The 24,340-nt window shown below is 35.6% G+C and overlaps 1 protein-coding gene across 1 annotated transcript; it reads left to right on the top strand.

Annotated features, from left to right (window-relative positions):
* Nucleotides 1–6,896: 6,896 nt before the first annotated feature.
* SPOCK3 (sparc/osteonectin, cwcv and kazal-like domains proteoglycan (testican) 3) lies at nt 6,897–24,138 on the top strand (the record flags this gene model as incomplete). The annotated part of the gene is made up of 5 exons (XM_009585172.1): nt 6,897–7,016; nt 14,438–14,659; nt 21,312–21,374; nt 22,625–22,762; nt 23,790–24,138. Coding segments are annotated over 5 exons (716 nt in total), but the record flags the coding sequence as incomplete, so codon positions are not given.
* Between the last annotated feature and the right edge of the window lie 202 nt (nt 24,139–24,340).

Raw genomic sequence — 24,340 nt, 5'->3', positions numbered from 1 at the left:
TAACATGTGGAAGATGTTAGAAAGGATTTTATACTTTTTTAATAACCCACGTGATAAGAATCTTTAGTTTGTCTGTGTATGTATGTCTGACTTGAGGCGAGGCCCTCAGTTTCCTCAGAATGTACAAATATTGCCTTAGTCATTTTGGCCACAGTATAGAAATACGACTTCATTATGAAACAAAAAGGAAGGGAAAATTCCATAGTAATATAATATTTTATTAAGAAGTAATATGGAGTCTGTGTACTAATTTGATATAGAAATGCTCAAAGAGCTGATAACAAATAAAGCTAATATCGAGGCCCTCAGTTTCCTCAGAATGTACAAATATTGCCTTAGTCATTTTGGCCACAGTATAGAAATACGACTTCATTATGAAACAAAAAGGAAGGGAAAATTCCATAGTAATATAATATTTTATTAAGAAGTAATATGGAGTCTGTGTACTAATTTGATATAGAAATGCTCAAAGAGCTGATAACAAATAAAGCTAATATCTAAGCACCACCATTTTTTATTCTTTGAATGACCTAACAAATTCTGTTATTTTCCAGCAATTTTAATCATATATGTTCATGGGCACTGATATATGTGGCAAAAATCAATGCACATTTTAGCATTACTTCCTTTTTTTGCTGGACTCAATGTGTGAGCAATTAGTCTATACTCGTATTTTCTCTGGACAGAAATATCTCTTGTTACCAAAAAATTGCCTGTCCATAGTGACTCAGGTACAATGAAGTCATTGCTGGCTATCATCTAAATATGTATTTTTTCATAAATGAATTTACTAACTAAAAACCTATGAAAAAATGGAGGTAGGTTTCTCTAACTTTTGATCAACTCTGCTTGCTTTATGCTTCTTAAATAAGGCAGTAACATATTTATCACGTATTCTTTTGACGATGAATTGGCTGTTAAGTAATCTGAACTTTGTATATGTTGTTCTATTGTCTTTTCTTTCTTTTGTGCTATGAAAGTTGCATACTTCCTACTTTTTAAAGCTTAAGCAGAGAATATTTTAATTTCCAAATAATTTCCAAATAATTTCAGACATGAATTGTATTACCTGCTGTCTGGTTCACCGAAATTGTAAGATGTTTTATAGAGTGAATAATGTTACCCTAGGCTGATGCACAGTGCAACACATTGTGTTGTGCCGTGATCAGTCCTCTACTGTGCAAGCCCGGTTCAAGGTATTGGTGAAGGAAGGAAGAGACCGGGGCGGCAGGCTGCAGCGGGAGCGGGATCCCAGCCCGAATAGTCCATCCCGCAGTTTCTCTGGAGACGTCTCTGCTAGTCGCGTGGAAGAGAGAAGATAGCGAACCAGAAGTAGTGCCAGGGACAGCTACTTTCCTGAAACAGTAATCTGTGTGTACCCGAGACAGGGACGGGAACGGGAACAGAAAGCTGCTACATCCTGTCCCACGCCTGCTTCCTACATGGGCTGCGTGTCAGGCAGGCGTGGGCCCCTTCCTCTGCCGGGGCAGGGGGCGTAGGAAACGGAGAGGACAAGCAGAAAGCACAGGATTTTTTTAGGAAGGGAGAGAAAAGGAAAGAAGAGTTTATCCAGAAGTCTCAAAACAGTGAATCCTCCCCACGTCTCAATTAACCTTTCTTAGCATGAAAGCTCACAGGCCCATCACCACCTCCCAAAAGTTCTTGTGCTACTTCCCAGACTTGCTTTCCCCCAGTTTTTTCCTTCTATCACCAAAAATATTTTCTTCCTGAAAAGAGTTTTTTAAAAATTGGACTTCTTGATGATAAGACTTGAGACAGCTCTGTACAGCAGATTGAGAGAGAAACATAGATAATTTTAGGCCGTATTTATTAATATGTAAATATTATGTAAATATATGCAAGTATCATATGTGTGAATATTGTAAATTAATATTTACAATAGACTATTAATAGTCTGTTTGAAGTTTGCACTACCTATATAAGTTCTTAAGGCAAAATTTCCCCCTAGACTGTACCTGAGTATGGTACTTGCCCTGTAAGCCAGAAATTACGCTGTTTTCATAACTTAAGAATGACTGCTCGTTGTGCTGCTTACACTTGTTGCGGCGTAGTGAGTAGTCTGATCAGATTGATCCAAATAAAAAAAAAAAGTTAAGGTTTGAATCAACATTAAAACAAGCAGTATTCGTGATGTATTAGGTTATGGTAACCCCTATTCTTACGAATAAGTTTGAACCATAGTTGTGAAGCACAATTGTACAAAAAGCTGTTAAAGCATAACATTGATGTTGAATTGTCCTGGAATTTGCTTTTAGCTATTCGTGCATATCGTACAAAAACACTTTAATGGAAATTTGTAAAATATGGCTTCTGCTATATAACATTAGAGTTATGAAAACATTCAGTTTTGCAATTTGTTATGCATACATATGACAGCTGTAGAGCAGCTTCCAGATTATCTTCCTAATGTAAGAACATGCAAAAAAGCTAATACACGATTTCTGGTTTTATGTGTTTATAACTTAACATGGAAGCAGGTTCATGCAAGGTGGACTGTTTCATGTACTGTGTTAATACTAATTAAATTTATTTGGAATATCTTTGAAATATCAATCATAGTATATTTAGAAGTACAATATTGGAAGCAGTAAATATATCAATGTTCAGCCCCAAACGTGAAAATACTATAATTTTAAAGCTTTTCTAATTCGTATAAATATATAATTTTAATGAAGAAAATAGTATGCAAATTTAATGTTAAGAAGTTGACTTTCTAGATGCCACAAGAATTGCTACTTACATAAAATATATTGTAAGCACCATTGTGTGTGAAGAAAGAAGTGTATGTGGTTCTTCTTTTCTGTCAAGTTTTGGCACACATGTCTGTGTTGAGACAGGACCAAACTGGGGTTTTACTGCCTGATTTACCTTTGGGAACTGTCAAAAGAGTCGGTCTTTTCCTTTGAGAAAATTTCTCTGTCAAGCCACTAGTCCTCTGCTTCTCTGTGTTACCTGATGGGGTAATGAGTGCAGCTTTCCTGCCACTGTCGTGGCTGAAGTAGTCCAAGCATCTTGTACTTAGTAAATTAGGAAATGGGAGGTCTTGGCCCAAAGATGCTCAAATGCTAATTAACTATAGAAATAGCTGTACTACTTTAAGGATCTGTTTGCCACTACTAATACCCTATGTACTTAGATACTTACGTAAATCTGTTTTCTGCTTTGTCATTTTCCAGTATAAACTATCATGTTCTAATAAGGTCTCTTTTTTTTACATATATTTTAATTCTCATGTCAGGATAGTACTGGCTTTTTTTCCGAGTAATCACAATATAAAAAACTGAGTTATTTTCATCAGATTGTTTTATGTTTCTGAAGTGCTTCAAACAATATGGTGTAACAGAATATTTAGAGAGGACCATATGCAAGAGTAATTCATTCATGGAAATGAATGAATACTGACATCAGATGATAGGGAATTAACCTTAAGTAGCCCCAACCAAAACCACTTAACAGGAACCATAAAATACATTCTTAATTTTTTTTTTTCGTATTATTCTGCTATTTTAATGTTAGGATAGCTAGATCTTGAAAAATATTCTGGAAAATAGTAAGTATACTGAAATCTGAAACTTAAATTTCTCAATGGAAAATTCCAAAATAGAGAAGGAAAAAAAAAGGGTGGGGGTTGGAGGGTGGGAAACAGAAAAAAAAAAAAATCCAGTGTATTTCACTTTCCAGCGGTCAAAATTAGATTGCATGATTAGTTGTTATTTAACCGACTCAACATTTTAACGTATTTTAAGCATCCTGTGGAAATGAAATGATTGATAGAAAGTTTCATGGCAAGATTTCTAATCTGCTGGCTGGTTCTACAATTTAAATCTTTTTCTGAGATGCTAGTAAATGAACCAAATGTTCTTTGATAAAAAACTGTGATACTCAAATATTGAAATATGAGACATTGTTATAAGCCCATGTTTTAAATCCGTGCTGAGAACACAGCTTGTCCATGTAAATTATTAAGTGTGTGGATTAGTGTAGTTCTGCTGCATCTCTCGTGTATATTTCACATATAGAAGACATCTGCTTTTACTTGACATATTAGAAATGTCATGAGCCAAAAATTCACTGTGCATTTAAATTAATAATACAGTAAATGTAATTACCTGCCATGTTTGAGAGCTGACTCGAGCACTTGAGTAACTATGGCGTGTAAAATAGGGAAATGACAATTTTAATCAGTTTGGTTTGTATTACCTTGATTTTTTAAGGTGATCTATTTCCATGATAAAGTTATCAAAATCATTAAAATGAACCAAAAATTATTGCAATTTTCTTATTCTTTGTTTTGAGATAAAAACCATAATTTAAATTGTCAAGCAAAGTTTGCGAAAAGGGTTATAAGAAGTTGAAGTTGGAAGAATGCCCCTAATCTGAGATCTTATATGGCATGTGTCTGATGCCCAAAATATGCCATATGTACCTTCAATTTTAAAAGGAATGCAATTCACAGGAGCACAGAAAATGTCATTTTATGTCATATTGTGCATGACAGTGGCTAGGACCAGATGCTGAAACAGCAAGCTCTGTTTTATTCTTATACCTAATAGCCAAAGAGCTACTATCTCCTTTTCTTAGTGCTTTGTTTTTTACACCTTAATGAGTTTAGGAGATGATTAGCTTCAGTGCGTCTATTTGGCTACTTCTACAGAAAGGAGGAATTCATACATTCTCTCCATCCTGCAGCTGCCATGTGCATCTTTCTGTTAATGTTCTTCAGGCTAAGCTTTTACTTGTAGCTGGCACTTCCTCATGCTTTCCCTTTTTTGTAAATATATATATATACACACACACATATATATATGGATATATGTGTGTGTCTGTGCCTGTAAATGAGCTTATATGCTGGCTCTGAGTAGGTCACCTCAGCATCAGAGGTTAATCAGAGTAGCACTGCGTATAGACAAGTTAGAAGTAGATGAAAATAGCCAGGTCAGTGCACCACATTAATGTAGCTATGTTATTTCTGGGACGTGTGGTGGTATTACACAGTATTGGGCAGGGTAGGTAAAGCAAAGCACTTAGACAGCAGGTCAGGTACCCCTAATGATTGTGCTGTGCTCCATACCCTTTGATTCAATTCTAAAAGCCTTTCTCTTAAACCAAGGGAGGGTAGTTAGAGAAGGGAACAATATTACTCTATTTCGCCTATAATGGGAGGGGAAATCAAAGAGGAGCAGGGTGTCCCAAGTTAATATCTGATTCTTTATGCTGACCTGTCAGCTGGTGCAAGGATTGGTAAAGGAAGGCATCGTTGTAGCAAACGTAGAAATCCCACAAATTTGAATTATGATATGTGGTCTTGGCTCAGGAGACCATTTTCATCTAGTTGTTGCGATACAACGTTTTTGAACATATGTGCCCATATATCATTAAAAAAATTTTTTTTCCCCAGTTCCCTATCGAATTATCAGAAGAAAAATTGTTCCATTACACAAGAGAAAAGCACAATACAAGTTTTATAAAAATGTCAGTTCATAATTTATGCAAAATGTGTATAGATTGCACCTAAGTCTTGCATGGAGAGAATCAAAGTCTCAAGAGAGACTTCAGCAAAGAATGAATAAACAAATGCTTAGACGCCTGCTGTTGTACAGGCATTGATAGCTGTTGACATAATGACATGTTTCAATCTTACTCTAAAGTACAAATAGGTGTTTTACAGTGTTGTTCAATTTACTAAAGTGTGCTGAAGGCTATGTCACCAAATATTATGGATTGCCACATAATAAAGGAAAAGTAAGCTGAACTGGAGATTTATTTTCAAGAGCATCTCTGTGAAGCTCTGCTAACTTAAGTATGAGCTCTTCAGATGGTAGCTTAGCCAGTTACTGGTAGACCTGGAAAACGATCCTGATTTGGAAGTGATAACTGTTGACATGGGCAGTGGAAGGTGTTTTGTTACCTAGGGAAGCATACATCCAGTGCCTTTCCTGCTTTTGTCATCTTCCAGATCCTATTATTTCTCTTGTCTTTTCCCAGCTTCTCTCAAGCACATGAAATGGGAAAACAGAGTTCTAGAAGGGATATCTGCTTGCTCCAAGCACACCTTTTCTTTGTCTTCTCCAGCAGCTTAATAGTGAAGGTGAATAGGCCTCGTCACTGCACATCTCTATTGTCTGCTTCTGCTGCTGGCTGCAGTACTAACTACCAGTACTGTACAACGCTTCAGCCAGACTGCTGCTGATCTGTTGCTCTTGGTGCCACAGATGCTCTCTTTGGTCTTGCGTGCTTTTTCTACCTTTGCTGTTTCTGGTCAAAGAAGCCATCTTTTCCATCACCAAGCAGCTGTACGGTTGCCTGTTTGCAGTTAGGTGCTCACAAACGTTGGCTTGTAAAACTACATTCAATCAAATAAGCTTTCAGGACACTCTTGAAGCACTTTCTCTGTCAACCCTATTTCCTCTTTTCATGCTTCAGCATAGGAAAGCAAGTTGGGTGTTCCTGCCTAAATCACATCTCCGACCTGTTCTGGTAGGGCTTTTGTTACTGTTGCCTTAATGAACATAGAAATGAAACTCCAAAAGACTGTCATGGGTCTCTGCCATACAGCCTCATCTACAGTAAGATGGGAAAATATCTGTGCTAGAACTGTTTATAGTAGTTTGCAGTAGTTTGCAAAGGATGTTTTTAATTTCTGGATACATATAATTTCATAATTGCTTTATACATCAGGCATTTCTTTCTGAGGACCTTAATTGGGTTTTGAAGGCATACCTAAGTAATGAAACTGAACTTTATGAATTAAAGAAAGCTGTGGAACGTATATGTTTATATTATTTTATGTGTTTTCCTTTTTTTAGCATAGTTTGAAAAGTTCTATTTGGCACCCAGGAGAAAAACATTAAACAGCTCTGCATTTTGTTTTTCAGTGTGCAGTGACCTGGAATTCAGGGGGGTTGCAAACAGATTGAGAGACTGGTTTAAGGCACTTCATGAAAGTGGAATTCAGAATAAGAAGACTAGGATTGTTCAAAGGCCTGAAAGAACCAGTAAGAGATTTCTACTTGTCTTACTTGATGTCCTCTTTGGTACTTTTCTGTACTTTCGTATTTCCATTGCTAAGACTTGCCTTATTCTCATGTGCTTTAAATAGGCATGTGTACGAAACCATAACTTTTCTAAAGTTAATTTCTTATTTATGACCTAGTACTGATGTAAGACGTTCACTTTAAACTTTCAATGTTATTTGGCAGGACTCTTGCTTGTAAGAATGTATGGCAGCTACCATTAACAATGCTTTTATTTGTGAAATCTATCAAATTGTCTATTTGAAAGAGCTTGGTAATTAGCTGCTGTGTAAGGAGACAAAACAGAAGAAACAAGTAGGGATTTTGAGCAAGTTTTCCATATAGAAAAGTGAGTTGCTGAATGGCTAGCCCTAAGAAATAATGTACAGAAGCTGTAATTATGTGTGACCCATTATTGCTAGTTGATGCCACTGTAGGTACTGGTACAGAAAAACACATGGAAAAGAAGCTTGTAAGTAAAAAGGAATTTTCGGGGATATACTTCAAACTGGAAAAGACTCAGGAGTACTAATGAAGTGGAAACAGTAGGGAGGATAATTTGTTTTTAACCCCCTCAAATATTTAAATAGGTTTTTTGTTGTGGAAAGTAGTAAAATTTTAAAATGTAATTATCAAAGGGCTTATTCAAAATAGCAATTGAAGTATGCAATTATAGTTTCAAGAGTGATGTCCTACTGTGAAGGAGAGTCAAATTAGATTTCATAAGCCGTAAAATTCTACCTTTCATTAAGATGAAGAGCAAGCTATGAATTCCTCCAGAGTATGTTTCACAGAACTTGGCCACCACTGCTTACCTTTGCTCCTTCATTATTAACTTTTTAAGTATTTGGGATTTTTTTTTTTTTTAGCTTTTTTTTGATTGCTATGTGTAGCATTACTTTTTCTTTTTTCAAGAAATCCGTTTATTTCATTTAATTGGAAATGTCGTTTCTTTGTGTGATTTTTCATGCTAAGGAAATACGAATAATTCTGTAAAACACAATGAATCCCAGATGATTCTGGGAATAATAATTCCCAGTATTATATCTGGGAATACTTCTCTTAACATTGAGAATCAATGTTTCTGAGGTAAGGTGGTAATGCAGTAATGCCACTTTTTATTGATATTGAAAAAAAACCACATTTAAAAACATATGTTTCCAATTTACATTCTGGTTGGTGCCCATAACTGATGTGATCTGTTTCTCATCCAGTAATGAAAAGAACAGAAATACAAAGTTTGCAGCTCTTAAGTAAGCATTTACTGTATAGTAATAAATAAAATGTATCTAATAATGTAGCTAGTGTTAGCACATCACTCAGTTAAAGGTCAGCTGAAACATTGCATACAGTCCTGTTTCTTGCTGAATACTCACTTTGTTGAGGGTAACACACTGAATAGGTAAGGTCAAAAATGCAGCACAGCTGTTTAGAAGCCTGATAATACAGTAAAAGTTCAAAAAGAAATTTGGGTAATGATAAAAGAAGCAACTGTCAATACTCTCCCATACAGTCATTGTATAGTTATAAGAGGTAAAAAGAATTGCAGTTTTAAACATCATTTTTGATATCTTGAAAATGCTGACTGCCTGAGAATTTGGCTACTTCCTGAGATTATCTCAGAAAATGTCCTGTAAGCTGTACTGCAAAGTTGTACAGACTGGCAACCTGAACCATAGTTCTAGTTTGCTAGAACGAAAAGGTTCTTCTAATGACTTTTTGCATGTGTCAGGTTAACGTAAGCCCAGGTATCCTTTAAGCAAGAGTCTAGAAGTCCAGAAGTAATTCTGAGCAGGAATTTTAAATTAGTCCATCTTCACTTAAAATTAAGACTTTGAATGAACTAAATCAGTGTTATTGACTGAAGTTTATTTTGACTCAATCTTTTGTACAGAATTATCCTTATACACAATGAAACTTATATAGATGTTTATTGTAGCATTTTATTTTATTTCTCCCTCCTCAGGTATCTTCTACTTTTCCTTAACAGTCGCTCCTATTAATAAAATGGTCAGTCTGGTGTCTGACAGAACACATTTCATCTGAACTGTCGATCTATTAGCAAACTGGTAGCTTTCAGCAATAGGATTCATCTTGATTTCCCCCTCCCCCGCCACCTCCATATAAAAGTCTCTAAACCACTTTCTGGAAAAGGAGAGATGTCAGGATGCAAACTTTTAAGGGACGTTGCAGCTGTGTTTATTTCTTTTCCTTGTACCTTTTGTTGTAAAATGAGAGTCAGTTATCCTAGGTTTATCGTAAGACCTTTGGTACCTTCCCCATGTCTTGCCCTAACCCAGGCTCTGCTCCTATCTGTGTAATCATAGTGAGCAGGAATATATTACAACTTTAGACAGGTGACAGAGAATGTTATGCCTAATGCTATCTCCTTTTTGGGCTAGTATGGAGCCAGATGAGCCTCACCTAGATCAGCACTTTTGAGAACAGCAAATACAACAGAAAGCATTCACATCTGCTTAGTCCTCTCTTTAGTTTAGTCCTTTCTGCTTAGGTCTGTCCTGATAAAACTACATTAGGAAGGAAAACTTGTTCCCAGCTTGTGCATGGTAGGCCTCAGCTGTGAGATGCTGTTAACTGAAGATTTTCTGATAGCCAAAATATTAGATAAATCCATCACAAGTGAAAACCTTCTTGCTATGCAGCTTGCACGTTGAAGTAAAAGCCATGGTCTAGGTGGCAGTCAGGACTCTAGCAGAGTGCATGTGTTCTTATTCACCCGTATGATTTGCCAGTGTCTTTTATTGTACTGGACAGTATACTGCTATTGGAAAGAATCGCAGTTTACTTCTCTTAGCATATTAGATAAACAATTTTTATATAATGCAATATGTGAGCCATATGTATGTATGCTGTTTTGATTTCTACATAATGTCAAAAGCTATCTTGCTCAGTGTACACAAGAATTTATTACTTATGAGCTTAATAAGCAGGCAAACAATAGTTTTACCTTGAAAAGCAGATTATATTTACTAAGAGTTGAAATTCTCCCCTGAGAAATAATCAGAAACACAGGAGCATTTCTTTTGGTTCCTTTTGAGGAAATGTTTTGAATGTTACTGTGTAAGCCATGGAGGAAGGATATATTTCTCGATAATATTTCCCTTGGGATTGTTTTGGCTGAGGAAAAAAGCTTAAGCTGGTACTTCACATTTTTCTAGACAATGTTCAGAAATAGCTGCATAAAAGCTCATTTCATTATGGTATATGGAAATAGATTTCAAATAAGTGGTTAAAATGAGAGCAAGAGAAAATCTTCTTTTGTAATTTAGACATCTCAGCAGCAATTTTTGCTCTCCTCAGTATAATGTCCTGGTACTTAATCATCAAGGATGGATTACTATCCTTCAACTATACTAATTTTCGCCCTTTAGTGTCTGCTTTTTGGTTTGTGTCACAACTGTGAAAAATGTGTAAGAACAGCATTCCAGTTGGTGCTCAAAGTGATAATATATGTAGTCTGTGATTTGGGCAATTAATTTCCTAGTTCTAGGTCACCTAGTGATTTTGTGATTCTTAGTTCTGTATCACCTGACCTCCTCATGTCTCAGACCACGTTAGCAGATGTTAAACTCTAGGTATGTACTTATGTGCCTTCCTGACTGTCTTTCTCAAGTGTATCACCTTCAAGAGTGACACCTGTATTATTTTATCAATATTATAGTAGAGGAAGAAAGTTATTGCAGAGAGAAAGCACTTCGGATAATCTTAAGTTTGGACAGTTCCTTTAAGGTTCTTAAAAACTGAACCAAGAATTTTACTTTACCACAGTAATCTCTTAAGGGTTTATAATGTGAACATGGAACTGAGGTGCTGATCTTCATGTGGTGTAGCAGTTCTGGAGGAAGTGGACTGCTCCATTTTAGATCAAACAAAGCTGCTTCTGTCTCTGTCAACATGTGCCTGGCTTATCTCTGAAATACTTTAGCCATTTTTATTTATTTCACCTAAAATATTGACCTAGATTTCAGACATTTCTACACTATACTGCAGTGACTGATGGTTGTCAAAGATTTTGGCTTGGTGAAACAAGCCAAATGAAAACTAAGAAGAGATGTGATTTTCTCTATATAAAACATTAAAATTGTAAATACCAGAGAAGAGAAAGAACTAAATAAATAGTAAAACCAACAACAAATATACCTGGGCTGTAAATAAAAGTACAAACTACTTCAAAAGCAATTCTGAAAAAAGAAACATAAACTACTTTCAAGGTAAAGCATGATTATTTTTTGAAATTGCTACATCAAACAGTTATTTAGTAGAAAGCTAGACCCCATGACCCACTGTGCTTTTTCTCCAGTATATGATGCTATTTAATAGATAGGTTATGACAGCTTTAATATATGTAAACTCTATTTTTCAGGCTTGGAAATAACAAAAGAAGTTTCTGATATGAAATGTTATTGTTTGAAGTAGGGTTATTAATTCTAATGTGCCAGTTATAATATGTTCCTGTTTACTAGGAAGTGTATATCATAAATATCAGACCTCAAATTCTATATTTAAATATTAAATTATAGTTATGTTGAACTTTAACTAGATTTATAGAAAATATTAGAACATAATGACTTTTTTCTGGTGCTTTCCTGTGATTTGTAATAAAATCATGTTCTTTTAATGATATTGCTGACTCCAATGCAAATGTGTTGATTTCAAGCTCTGTCCTTAACTATGACAAATATAATAGATAAAAATCCAGTGGGACATCACTGTTAGACACACTTTTTAAAAAATCTAAAAGCTATATAGAAAGAAGTGAGAAAAAATAGAGGAATGGGAATAGAGGATGAACTCAATTCACAGGCTAATGCTAGTTAAGGGAATAAAGAAAAAAATGGGGATAAAATCTTCTGCAGATACGTAGTATCATTCCAACCTTAATTTAGTGACGCATAAAACCTTTGAAATGTTCGGTGGTCTTTCACTATTCTGCAGATAAATTAATTTCTTTTCTCTGACTGAGAGAAATAAATAAAATAAGCAGGTGTTTGGGTTTTTTCCCCTTCTCCCCCTGTTTCTTAAATACATAACACTAGCTTCTAGTGTCCTAAAATACAAAGTACTTAATGATGTGAGCTTTTCCAGCATGGACCACAAATGCTAATTTAAAAATACTTTGTCCCAAGCTTGAAAGTGATGCCTCTTTCAATAAACTTATGCTTAAAATTCCACATGCAGATGTATTATCTACAATTATCTACTTTGGCCCACAAGATCCATCCCTGAATACACCTTTAAAGCAGCTTTTATCTTATATTCCCTTCTAGCTGGCATCTTATTCATTAAAATCTGTCTCCTCATGGTTGCTCTTTTTCTGCAACTTGTCTTACAGTTTGGTGAGCTGGCCAGAATACCAAATTCAGAAAAATTTTGTGAGCACAAGAATAATTCCTCCCTTCGTGGAGGTACACAAAAGGGAGGATAGGAAACAGTATGTTTCACATCGACCCCTTTCTGAATCCAAGGTCTTGAGGAGGATCTCTAGCTAAAAGCAGGACTAGCAGACAAAAAAGAAATATCTGGGAAATGTTAAGAGGGCTTCAGAGACGGAGACTTAGAGGTAAATAATGTTATACTGAACATTCATCCTTAGACAAAATGTTTTAAGGTGGAGGAACCTTCCAGAACTTTTCAAATTGGAAACACCTGTTAAATAATTTTAATATCTTGTACAGGTAAAGTTGAATAACACATCTACTATATATCCTTATTCATTCAGTCAGGTCCAGTCTCTCTCGCTCTTCCTAATCCACAAAAAAATAAGTTGTTTTGTCTTGATGTTTAATCAGGAGCTGGAGAAGAAGGAAGAGAGAGTCCGTTGGTTGAATGCTTGGCTATGTTTTTAAATTGTGTTAAACACGTCAAAAATATCATAAATATCAAATGGCTTGCTTTACTTCTTTGCTTTTTTCTTTTCTTTCTGTCAAGCAGAAATAATAATGAATGCGACAGATCAACAAGGAGCAAGAAAAAGTGAGACTGCCCTGATAAAAAGTCATAGTTAATTTAGGATTTCTGGGGAAAGGGAGTTTATGTGGTTGTCTGACTTCCACAGGGAGTTTTTGGTGCTATCAGCTTTCTTCTTTTCCTTTCTGAAATGGTCGTTCTACCACAGCATGGACATTTCCACATATCTCTCTCTCTCTATATATATATCTAAAGGAAAATCTACTGATTTCTAAATCTGATTACCAAGTTATCCAAGTTGACCTGTTTTAGCAGTATAGAAACACTTTTCAGATTTCTTTTTTGTTTTCAGAACAACAATTAAGGCAGGCAGGCTTGATTTTAACAGCAGTAAAAACTGGGAATTCTTGTGTGCTTTCATGTCAACTTCTCTACAGCCATATTCACCAATCTCATTTTTTCAGTGCTCAGTTTTAGCTCAAAATTTTTTAGAAGCACTAGATTTAGTTTAGTAGCACTAACTCTCATTCCGTACTAGGATGTATACTCAACTGCCTCACCACATGCACCATAAGCCTGTGGTACGACCCATAGTACATGAACAGGAAAAAATGTGTGTACATATCAAATGCAGCTCACATCTTCTTCGTAGGCAAGAGGCCTGGCAGTTTCTGAATTTCCCATCCATGTAAGTCTGCATGTACTTTACCATTGATGCAGAAAAACAAATGTGAGGTCTGAGCTCTGGCTACAGGAATAATTAACTCAGCCTGTTCCTGATGGCTCTTTTTCCAAGCAACAATTTAGGAAGATGCAAGCTGTATTAGTAGGTCTGATATGGGCAGCCGGGTGCTCTTAGCAATCATCTTTTCCATGGCCTCCTCCAAGATGTAAAGTACATCAAGTAAAGATAAAATATCATAACTTTCAAGGCATTGCTGAAGCTGAATATCATGTTCTTTTTTCATAGAATTGAATATGTGTTATAGGAAGAGAAAAATGGACTCCAACAAGTTACCTGGAATTTATTCTCTTCTTAGTTCTGTAATCATTGCAAACCACTTAAGCTTCACTCTCCTGATTTATAATATCACTAAAATTCCTCAACAGAATTATTTTCCAGGAAATCACTGTAGGTCATTTATTACTGTACATAATGTGTGTTCTATAGGTATAATGTTTGACAAGAAAACTCATATTTCTAAATGCTTTGAGGCTGGTGGTGGGATTAATTTTTTTAGCAGGTTAATTTAATGATTTTTTAAAATGAAGCTGACATGTAATTTATACGTAGTATTTCAATAGCATACACTTGTTTATGTACTGTATCTGTGTACCACTGGAGCAATTTCCATGATGCATCATTCTTCTGTGGTGGCTGAGCTCAGCAGCTGCTGTATCTTTCCTGCTATACAGCAGCTGCTGTATCTTTCCTGCTATATGATTTTTTTTTTTTTTTTTTTTTTTCCTCTTAGGATTTGATACCAGCATTTTGCCAATTTGCAAAGACTCCCTTGGCTGGATGTTCAACAGGCTTGATACGAACTATGACCTGTTGTTGGACCAGTCAGAACTTGGAAGCATTTACCTTGACAAGAATGAGCCATGCACCAGGGCGTTCTTCAATTCTTGTGACACATACAAGGACAGTTTGATATCTAACAATGAGTGGTGCTACTGCTTCCAAAGACAGCAAGGTAAAAGATGAGAACAACCTGCATATGTATATGACTGACTTTTTTGTAGTGCTTTATCTTTTTTTAACATCTTAAGAAGATTACAGTGAACTACAAGCTCTTAAATGCTGTACCATGAATTTGTGTTAAGGTTTTTGACCTATTGTGAATACCTAAAATGAAGTAAAAAAACCCCACCAAACAAAGAACCCAAGCTAAATGGAAAGGCTTGCTAGAAATTCAATGATTCTAAATAAAGTGCAAAACAGCGGCTAATCCTTTTACAGCAATATTGTTTCTCACGCCAACTTCCAGTAAGTATGCAGAGGAAAGGGACCAAAAATAAAGAACAAAATTACTTCAATTATTTCTTTTCCAATCTACTTTGCCTACATTATAAAATAAACTTTTTTTATTCCTAAAGCAGGGCATCTTAATGTTCTATTTTGTGAGCCTATTAAAATAACTGAATGAACATTATGGATAAAGTTATTTCTAGTCATTTGGACCTAAACCCAGTTGATTTTTACTGCCTAGGTGAATTTCTTGTTAATGTCCTGATGTGATTTGGTTACACAAATAAACACAACCTATAAGCATTATTTTCCTGAGAATCATATAACAATTTTAGATCTAGGTGAGACATCACATAAATTATATAATCAAACTAGTTGTAATGAATCAAAGAATTTACTCATTCAACATTGGCTGAAATTGGACAGAATTGCCCCTTCATTTTTCTTACTAACATGAGGGAGATTTTCAAAGGGATAAATAGCAACCAGGGTCCAAATTTCTACTGCCAGTAGAGGAGGTAAGACTGATTTGGTGGAAAGTTTGCAAAGTCAGTTCAGCCTTTTTGAAAATTTTAATAGCAGTTTTTAAATCTCACTTGTGCCCTTAAAACTCTCGTGATAAATTCCCGTTAGCATTCAGCATCTATGGTTTGACTCTGATTTCTGTGGAAATAAAGATTTTTATCATGCCACATCTCCCAGTTGTAAATTTGAACAAAGATAAAGCTCTACTTCTGTAGATACATTCTAAATAGCAGACTTCTTTTCTTTGGTATCTTTGTAGTTAAAAAGTTAACATTTAATCTTTCAAAATACCTTGTTTGTTTTATAGTAGAACAATATTTTGGCTTTTATTTTTATAAGCATGTATGTACTGCTAACAAAATTAGTAAATGAAAAATAACCCATCCCAGAAGTAAAGTAGTTCTTAAAGTAAAGAGCATAACATGTTTTGTTTGGTTGTCTTTAAAATAAAAAAAACACCACCGCAATCATTTCAGCCTAATATATAAACACCCTTATTCTTTGGAGGCAGCATAATTCTTTTCAATTGTCAGAGAAAGTACAGCACATAACATGTGGCCTAGCATGGTCCAAGGTTCTTCTACCAATTTCATATAATGCGTGTACAGCATAACCAGGGCATTAAGAAAGCACTTCCACAGGTTAGTTTCAAGTAGTTTTGCATTCTATAGCCTATAAATACTGTTTGTCTAAAATATTTGTTCAGTGTACCGCTAGAACGGATGATAGGATGGTATCATAAAGACTGATCTAAATGCTACTGAATTATATTAATGGTACCTTTTAGCGAAGGCTAAAAATCTGGGATACAGCTTTCAGTGACACTGATTCTCCCCATTGCAGAATCCAACATTATCAAGCTTTTCTTCCCTTTTTACCAGTTTCCTCACTGTCTTGACCATGATGTTGTGATAAGGTGCTGATTTAAAACAGATTAGATAGCTTTTGATACCACAGTGTGTGTGAGCGTATAGTAAAAAAGATGTATCCTCAACATTGTAAATGAGGTGAAATCTCAGTTTTGGCAATCCTTGCACATTAAACATGCGTTCAATCCCTCCAAATTAACACTGTCAACAAAATCTGTATTGTCCTTCTTTTTCGAAGGTGTAAGGAGAAAAAAAAGCTGATAGTCTTCTTTTGTCACATCTTATTATTAGCTCTTGCACAACTATCTGAGTCCTAACTCCCTAGTGTATTAGTGACCTACTGAATTCTCTATTCATAATTTGCAGTGTTTTGCTAAACCTTGTAATATGTTCATGTTTGGTTATGTTTTGCTTGATTGAACAATTTAAATAAGACCTTTAACTAGACCTTTGCTATTAATAGCAAAGAGATGGCTAGGTAGAGAAATTCAGTGGCTTCTTTCTGATGTTTACTAAAGTAAGTTGATATTAACAGAATGCTTCAAGCCATGTAGATAGCTCTCTGTATTCATTGAGCTTAGTAGGTGCTTTCCGGGCAGATCCTACAGTTTTACAGCACTGCTGTTGATTAACGATGTTCAAAGTGAATACAAAATTTAGTCAACAATATGTATCATACTGGCATAGAAATTCCATTGTGCTTTTTAAAAATACATAGTATTTGCTTGAGTCATTATCTGAGAAGCCCTCTTGCTCTTTGATCTTAGCTTCACAGTTCAAGACTGTCAGGATCAGACAAGTACTTGCAACTCTCGTTCATTCTTTCTTAATGCTTGAGGTCTGTCATGATGCATCACAGTACACTAGACCCATTACTGCACATCACTCACAACTTCTAGTCAATATAAGCAACTTCTTATGAATACTTAAGTCAGATCTTTCTTGCTCAGAAAAAGATCTTCCTGTAGTAGCTGTCCCACCTTGACTAATGCTTAAACACTTACGTACGGCTCAGTGGTGCTTATTGCATTTTTTCTTGGCCTTATTCTGCTTTAAGTGTAGTTTAGTATTTCTGAGATAAATACAAGACACTATAATGCATTTCTGCAATATTTCACAATCTGTACTTTGCCAGTGCTCTTTGTAAGTCTTACTGTATGCTTTGGTTGCTGTTGCCCTCTAGTTTCAACTACAATTCATGCAAGTGCTTCAGTGCCCATCTTCAGAACTTATTTTCTTAGTTTTTGACACTAGCTTAACACTTTAGTGCTTATCTAAATGCTGAGGCACTTGCAGTGTTCGCCTTTTTATAGGTTGAATTTCCTTCTGCCGGTACTTCATCATTATTACAGCCTTGTTTTTGTTGCATCACTGCTTCAGAGTAGGAGAGTACCCAATTTTGCTGGGAATATTAATACTTAGCGCCTAAGTATTTCTTTACTGCTGGCCTCTGCATGGATCTATTAGTCCAGGACTTCTCTAGATGCCCTTTTCTTACAGGTTCTTCTGTCTGTCAAGGCTGGAAGACATCTTTATGACTTTAAAACTAGTCCATCTTACAGAAGAATGATAATTGTCATGATCTGTATTTGTTACATCAATCTTTTCAGAGTGCAGGACTTCAAATATGTTTATAGATGGTTCTAAAGGAAGGTGTAACGTGCCTTAACACTTAATTGAGGTCCCCAGAAAGATTTCTTGAAGTGCAGTATTGATGCTTCAAATCCTTAAAGTTCAAGCCTCGGTTGTCCAAGAACAGTATAATACTTGACCCCAAGCACAGGCAAGGCACAACATGGCAGCCTGATCTGCAGTGGACCATATGCCAGAAGCTAGGGGCTCTGCCAAATATTATCTACTTGATAGATGGAAAATGGCTGTTTTGTAATTCAATAACATGGAGAATCTGTGAAAGCTGGAGGCTCACTGTGTGGGTAGCAGCTCCTTGAGACATGTCTGTTAAAAATCCTAGACATTCTTTGTCAGATCTACCAGTTTTACTTCCATTGCTCTGTTAATACTCCTCTTTTTGGTAAATCAAAGCTTAATCATATTAGCCTTGCAGCACCTCTTGACACAACTGAATATTGATGTCTCAAGGGCCAGTATTAATAACATGGAATACTCATGTACAGCAGTACTTCGAGCACTGAAGAACTGTGGATGGCTGCTGTTAAGTGGTTCATGAATCACTCGTAACAATGCAGTGATATTGTCAGAAAGACAATTCCTGCTACATCTGTGTTAGTAGATTAAGGATGAAGGTGATTAGGTCTCTTATTTGTATCCAGATATCAGAAAGACTGATGTCAGATTCATTTCTATTTCAAAGGAAGCCACCACACTGATTTTTGTAAAGGAATTTTTTCTCCTTACCTCAAGACTCCCAAAAGTTGTCCAGTGACACTGCTTTTTTTATTGAAATAAGTTCAGAAATCTAAAAAAAAGCTTTTCCAAACTCAGGAACTAACTGGAAAATAAAGAGGAAAGTGTTATGATTTGGGGACAGAGGAAAAAGGATATGCTGTGGACCAAAAGGAATTGGTTGAACTTCTAGCCTGCCATTCTCTTTGACAGTTTTAAGCATCAGAGTGATTTAGTATTGTTAAGAGTTTTTGCTGCTTTTGTCCTGAGAAGCAAAGCTTAAGTGTGAATCTTGAAGACCTAGCTTCTGAGAAGAAGAGAGTTTTGGGTAAGTAACTTTCTCATATTGCCTTGTTACCTTTTGGTTAGTAGTATTCCTTTTTGTAATTATACCACCAAAGATTTATAGCTGTAAATGAAGATTTTTTTTCTTTAGGCATAGTCCATCATTTTTACATTTCCACATGTTAGTGCTCACGTGTGCAACTCTGTGTTTCTAATTTAGGATTTTTTTCCATAGAACAAAATACATGTATTTTCCCTATTTGACTAGTTCTTCGCCTTCAGTATATTCCCTGTCTTCTTTGAAAGATAGAATAGAACAGAATAGAATAGAAGAGAAGAGAATCATTTAGGTTGGAAAGGACCTTTAAGATCATTGAGTCCAACCGTTAACCTAACACTGCCAAATCCACCGCAATCCTAGATTCTTCTAGCCTGTGGTACTTGTGTGCATAAATGACTATCATTTTTTAGATTACCGATTAATTGGAAATACTTTTAGTTTAAGAAATAATTGATCCTCAGAATGTTGTGCAATTAAGAGCTTAACTCTTCAAATATCAGACAGAAACCTTAGTTTTGAAAGGTAATGAATATCTCTGACATAATAGTGAGCATGATCATCATCAAAGCACTTCTTACCCCAAGAGATGTAAAACTTTATATGGCCTCAGCAAATACTCAAAGATTAAGTACTTAAAACCCAATACCCATCCAATGATGTTAAGTCCCAGTGGTTTTCAAGAGCACACACAGAAAATTGCTTGGTTGTTTGGAAAGACATCTCTTGAAAATTTTTCTGCCACTGAAACTCCCGTGATCAGTATTTTAAAAGTAGAGCCTACGTCTAAGGCCTTCACTCTAAAAAGAATCACGATAGATTTAGTGAGAAAACCTGGCCCACCAGGGCCGAGGCCATTCTAAATGTTTATAAGCTGCTTTAAATGTATGGGATATGTAAATAGCATTTAAAATGTAAAGCCAAGAGAAATTAACAGCCTGCTGTCAGTAAGGGGTTATTACTGTCTTCCAGTTTCTATTTACTCTGTTAGATAAAAGTTCATGAATAATACCAAAGGCCTATTGGTATATCTAGGCCATGCCAGCCAAGAGGCTCTGTGTTCACCAGAAATACATTTTTGATCCCTGCTTCATCTAGGCATTTGTCACCAAAGTTTGAGCATTTCCACAAGAAAGGCACCTCCATGTATTACAATGTATTGTTGCCGTTCCTGCACTCCTTTGTGCATCTTGTGCTGCTCTCAGCTGGCTAAAGGGTGAGCATTCTTGTCTTCCTTTAGGAGGGATTCAGGAATGGCTGCTTTGGGCTATCACCACTCAAGTGATTTTTGCCTACCCATTGCCTTACACAGTGACTGGGTTCTGGTCTAAGTGTGTGCTTCATCAATAAGCTAGGCCAGTCTTACTCATCTTTAAACTAGCTCAGGAGATTTTTTTTTTCTATTTGCATGGAAAAAAAGTAGTTTCACTGTATTTCAGAAGGGACCCTTGAGTTAATTGCATGGCAAAGATGTATTCTAAACAATCAGAGTCAGCTAAAATGGAAAATGCATTTAAAATACGTAGAATGTGAGATTTTAGTGAGATGTTATCGGAATATTGTCTGGGAACGGTATAAGCTAAAGACACGTGAGTAAACTCAGTAATACTGCTGCTGATTCAGAATGAGAAATGCCTTTGTGCTAATGGTCTAACATAGTACGCAATATCAGTGTTCAGAGATTAGTACTTTGCTGTCTTTGATTCTTTCACTTACTCAAATGTAACGTATACACATTCACATTTTATTTCCTTCCCATTCATGGGGCATACTGTGACTTGCCTTTATAGATGGTAGAAAATTAAATGATTCAGAACTGGAGTAAGCGATAACTCTGAAGAATGGAAAACTGAATTTTAATATCTATTCTGCCTTTTAGAGCCATCTCAAGTTTGGCCACTGTTTTTAACTTAGTTTGCTGAACATGGAGTTTTGTACCCATGGGATTAAGTCTTAAATTGTTGCAATAGAATCACAATCTTGCAGACTTCAGTGGAGAAAATTCTTATTTTTCTTAGCGTAGTACGTGAAATACAAAACTTGAATGTGACTTCTAACAAATCCATGGTGGTGCTCTAATTCATAATTCTGGAGCTGCAGCAAGGTGCAGTAATTCTTTTATTTCAGAGATTAGAACATGACTACTAATGCAGGATGCGTGTGTTTCTTAAGATCAGTAGTTAGACTTTAGAACGTAGCAAACTCTGAAAACTTAGTCATATGCTTTCTTTCCTAGATACAGTGTAATCTGTTTAACATTTTTTATGTCGTTTTAGACCCACCTTGCCAGACAGAACTCAGCAACATTCAGAAGCAGCAAGGAGGAAAGAAGCTCCTAGGTGAGCCATAGATCATTCTTTTGAAGGTTTTATTGCTTACATAAATAACCCTAGTGAAACAGCAACATAAAATCAATATTAATCCAACAAAGATAGACCACAGTAAATTCCAGCAACAAAATTTATGAAATTTTTGAAAGCTATTAAACTTAGTTTTATTACCTTACCTACCAAAAGATATTACATCTGTTTTATTACCCTAATAGAAGGTACGTTTTTACAGTTGTAGAGGTGATAGTCTAAGGCACTCCTAAATTAGTATCCCTGCTGATCCTTTACCTGTAATATTCATTAGATAATTGAAATCTTTGTCGTGAATCAGTTTATACTGTATCAATATTACTGAAATGTAAAATCTTCTTTATACCCTTAGCCACTGTATAAAAGCTGCAATAAAAGGCTTGGTCCAAAGTAGTCAAAACTGTATTTTTGCTAAGGGTCGTTTCTAACAACCACTATACACTTCAGAATGCTTTCATATGAATGTTTTGTTCATTGTGGTTTGTCTACATTTTATGTTTCTTTCAAAAAGTCTCTGTTCGTTCCAAGTGAAAAACAGTGGATTATTCAGCCTTAGGCAAGTCACTGCCTCACAAAATAAGTCCCTGATTGTGTGCCTTGCACTCTTGGTGGGGAACCCTTTTGGCTTAGAGCCTAATTTGCCTAGGTATTTTGCATATAAATGCAAATTTAACATTCTTTTTTTACATCTTCTGTTGACAAAATTGGTGTGTTACACTGCATTTGTCTTCTGTGGTGGGGTAATTAAATATTAATAATGGGTTGTAAAATATATATTAAATAAAAACATCTCCTAAGCCTTGTAGCTGATAGTTTGTTAGTCCAGGAAGCCTGGCCCTTATTATTCAGACTTGTTTGTTCTCCACAGATTATAGAACATCCCATTCAGGGCTGGGTGCTACATTTGAGCCTTTTCCCCAGAATACAGTGAAGATCTGGACTGAGACGTTCAGGGAGTAAGGAATATGTATCACAGGATCAATGAAAAATGTAAAGGAAGATCGGTTACTTTATTCCTTAAAATCAATCCAAGACTGATACGTGTTATTTCCCCTCCCACATTTGATTACATTCAGTCACTTTCTGCATAACTGAATTTAGTAATAGTAAACCAGTCAGTGTAGAGTCTGAAATGAGGAAATAGCAACAGGTAGTTACTTTCTCCTGTAATTGTTACATTGGCCAAGAGGCAGTTTTTAATATTCTTATTCAATATTTATATATCACAGGGCAGTACATCCCCTTGTGTGATGAAGACGGGTATTACAAACCAAGTCAGTGCCATGGAAGCATAGGGCAGTGCTGGTGTGTTGACAGATACGGTAATGAGGTAACAGGATCCAGAACAAACGGTGCGGCAGAATGTGGTAAGTTAAGAACCCTTTGTGGCATTTGGTTTAGAGGTGTTATTCCCTTTGATTACCAACCAGATTAAATTTCTTCAGTAAGAACAGATGTGGGACCCAACTACATGGATTTTGAAACAAAAAATAACAAATTATAATTTGTTATTGTTATTACTTCATTTTTTTTGCAACTTCCATCACTGTGTCAGCTATTAATAGACCTCATATATGTGCTTGGCATAGTGTATATAAACCTAGGGAAAATTAATTATCTAGAGTAGCATTAGACAAGCCCCAAAATGCTTGATGAAATCCCTTTGGGTAATCAGCATGCTAGTGAATTCAATTTGACATTTTTTTCAGTTTATGTTTGAGGGAATTGCGAAAAGTTCCTAGCACACTAAATCTTTCCTTATTTTTCCCTTCCCTGCAGCACTGTGCAACTTCTTCCAAGAATTCCCATGTAACCTTTATTTGAAGTCCCAGATATAAAAAAGGCAATAAAATATTTTCCTTTTTTTTAAAAAAAAAGTTTTACATTACTCCTTTCCACTTCTTTTGCAACAAAAGAACATAGCCTGAAACAAAGGGAAAATTTATCACAGTATTTGACATACAACCTCAGGCCTATTGTCGATCTAATCCAGGATCCTTTCTAGATAAACAGACAGTTCTAGATAGTTCAAGGTAATATGTAAGAACTGAACAATAGGCAGTGTATATTATCAGTAGTCCTTATTGTCATCTGTAAGTTGGACTTAAATCTCTTTCAGTTGTTCCTGGCACTCATTATCGTTCTATAAATCCATAAAATTTGTCTCCTTTTGTTAACATTGAGAAATTCATTCCTATTGAAGTGGTTTTCTTTTAAGACAAAAGAATTTTCGTATTATTTATGTTTTATTTCTATGTCACACTGTGTAGTTTAAAATAAGTAATTGTCCTGAAACTAAATATCCTGGTGTGCCTTTTGTATACTTATGTATATTATACTATAAATATGTAGTGTATCTTGTGTGTCTTTTCTGTAACTATCATACCTTTTTAGCTATCGATTTAGAGACTTCGGGTGATTTTGCCTCTGGCGATTTCCATGAATGGACAGATGATGAAGATGACGAAGATGAAATAATGAATGATGAAGACGAAATTGAAGATGATGATGAAGATGAAGGAGATGATGATGTTGACGATGATGATGATCATGATGGATATATTTGATGATATTAGGGGGTCCATGAATTGTACCTTTCTAAAATTCACAAGATGACATTTCATAAAATCCCTTTGCTCTCCAAGATCAAAAGGATTCTAACAAACATGTATATTTTGTATGATTATTTCAAACATTGCAGCTGGAGTCATAGACTTTTTTGTTTAAATAAGAATAATTATATTACGTGCTTTTGAGTTTTTAAATGCCTTTGCGCTGAAGAAAACACATTGGAAGTCTAGCCTGAAGAAAGAAATGTTGTGTGCTACTGAAAATATAGATGTGCAAAACACACTATAAAGACAACCAGTCTCTTTAAAACTCCGGGGAAAAGATATTTGCCCTTACTTGGAACTGTGCATGTCCTCTTCAGAACACATACTGTA

This window comes from Fulmarus glacialis, unplaced genomic scaffold, assembly GCF_000690835.1.
Source record: "Fulmarus glacialis isolate BGI_N327 unplaced genomic scaffold, ASM69083v1 scaffold25359, whole genome shotgun sequence".
In the NCBI taxonomy this organism is placed as follows: domain Eukaryota; kingdom Metazoa; phylum Chordata; class Aves; order Procellariiformes; family Procellariidae; genus Fulmarus; species Fulmarus glacialis.
The sequence above is the reverse complement of the archived record's forward strand: the minus strand, read 5'-3'. Positions and strand labels throughout refer to the sequence as shown.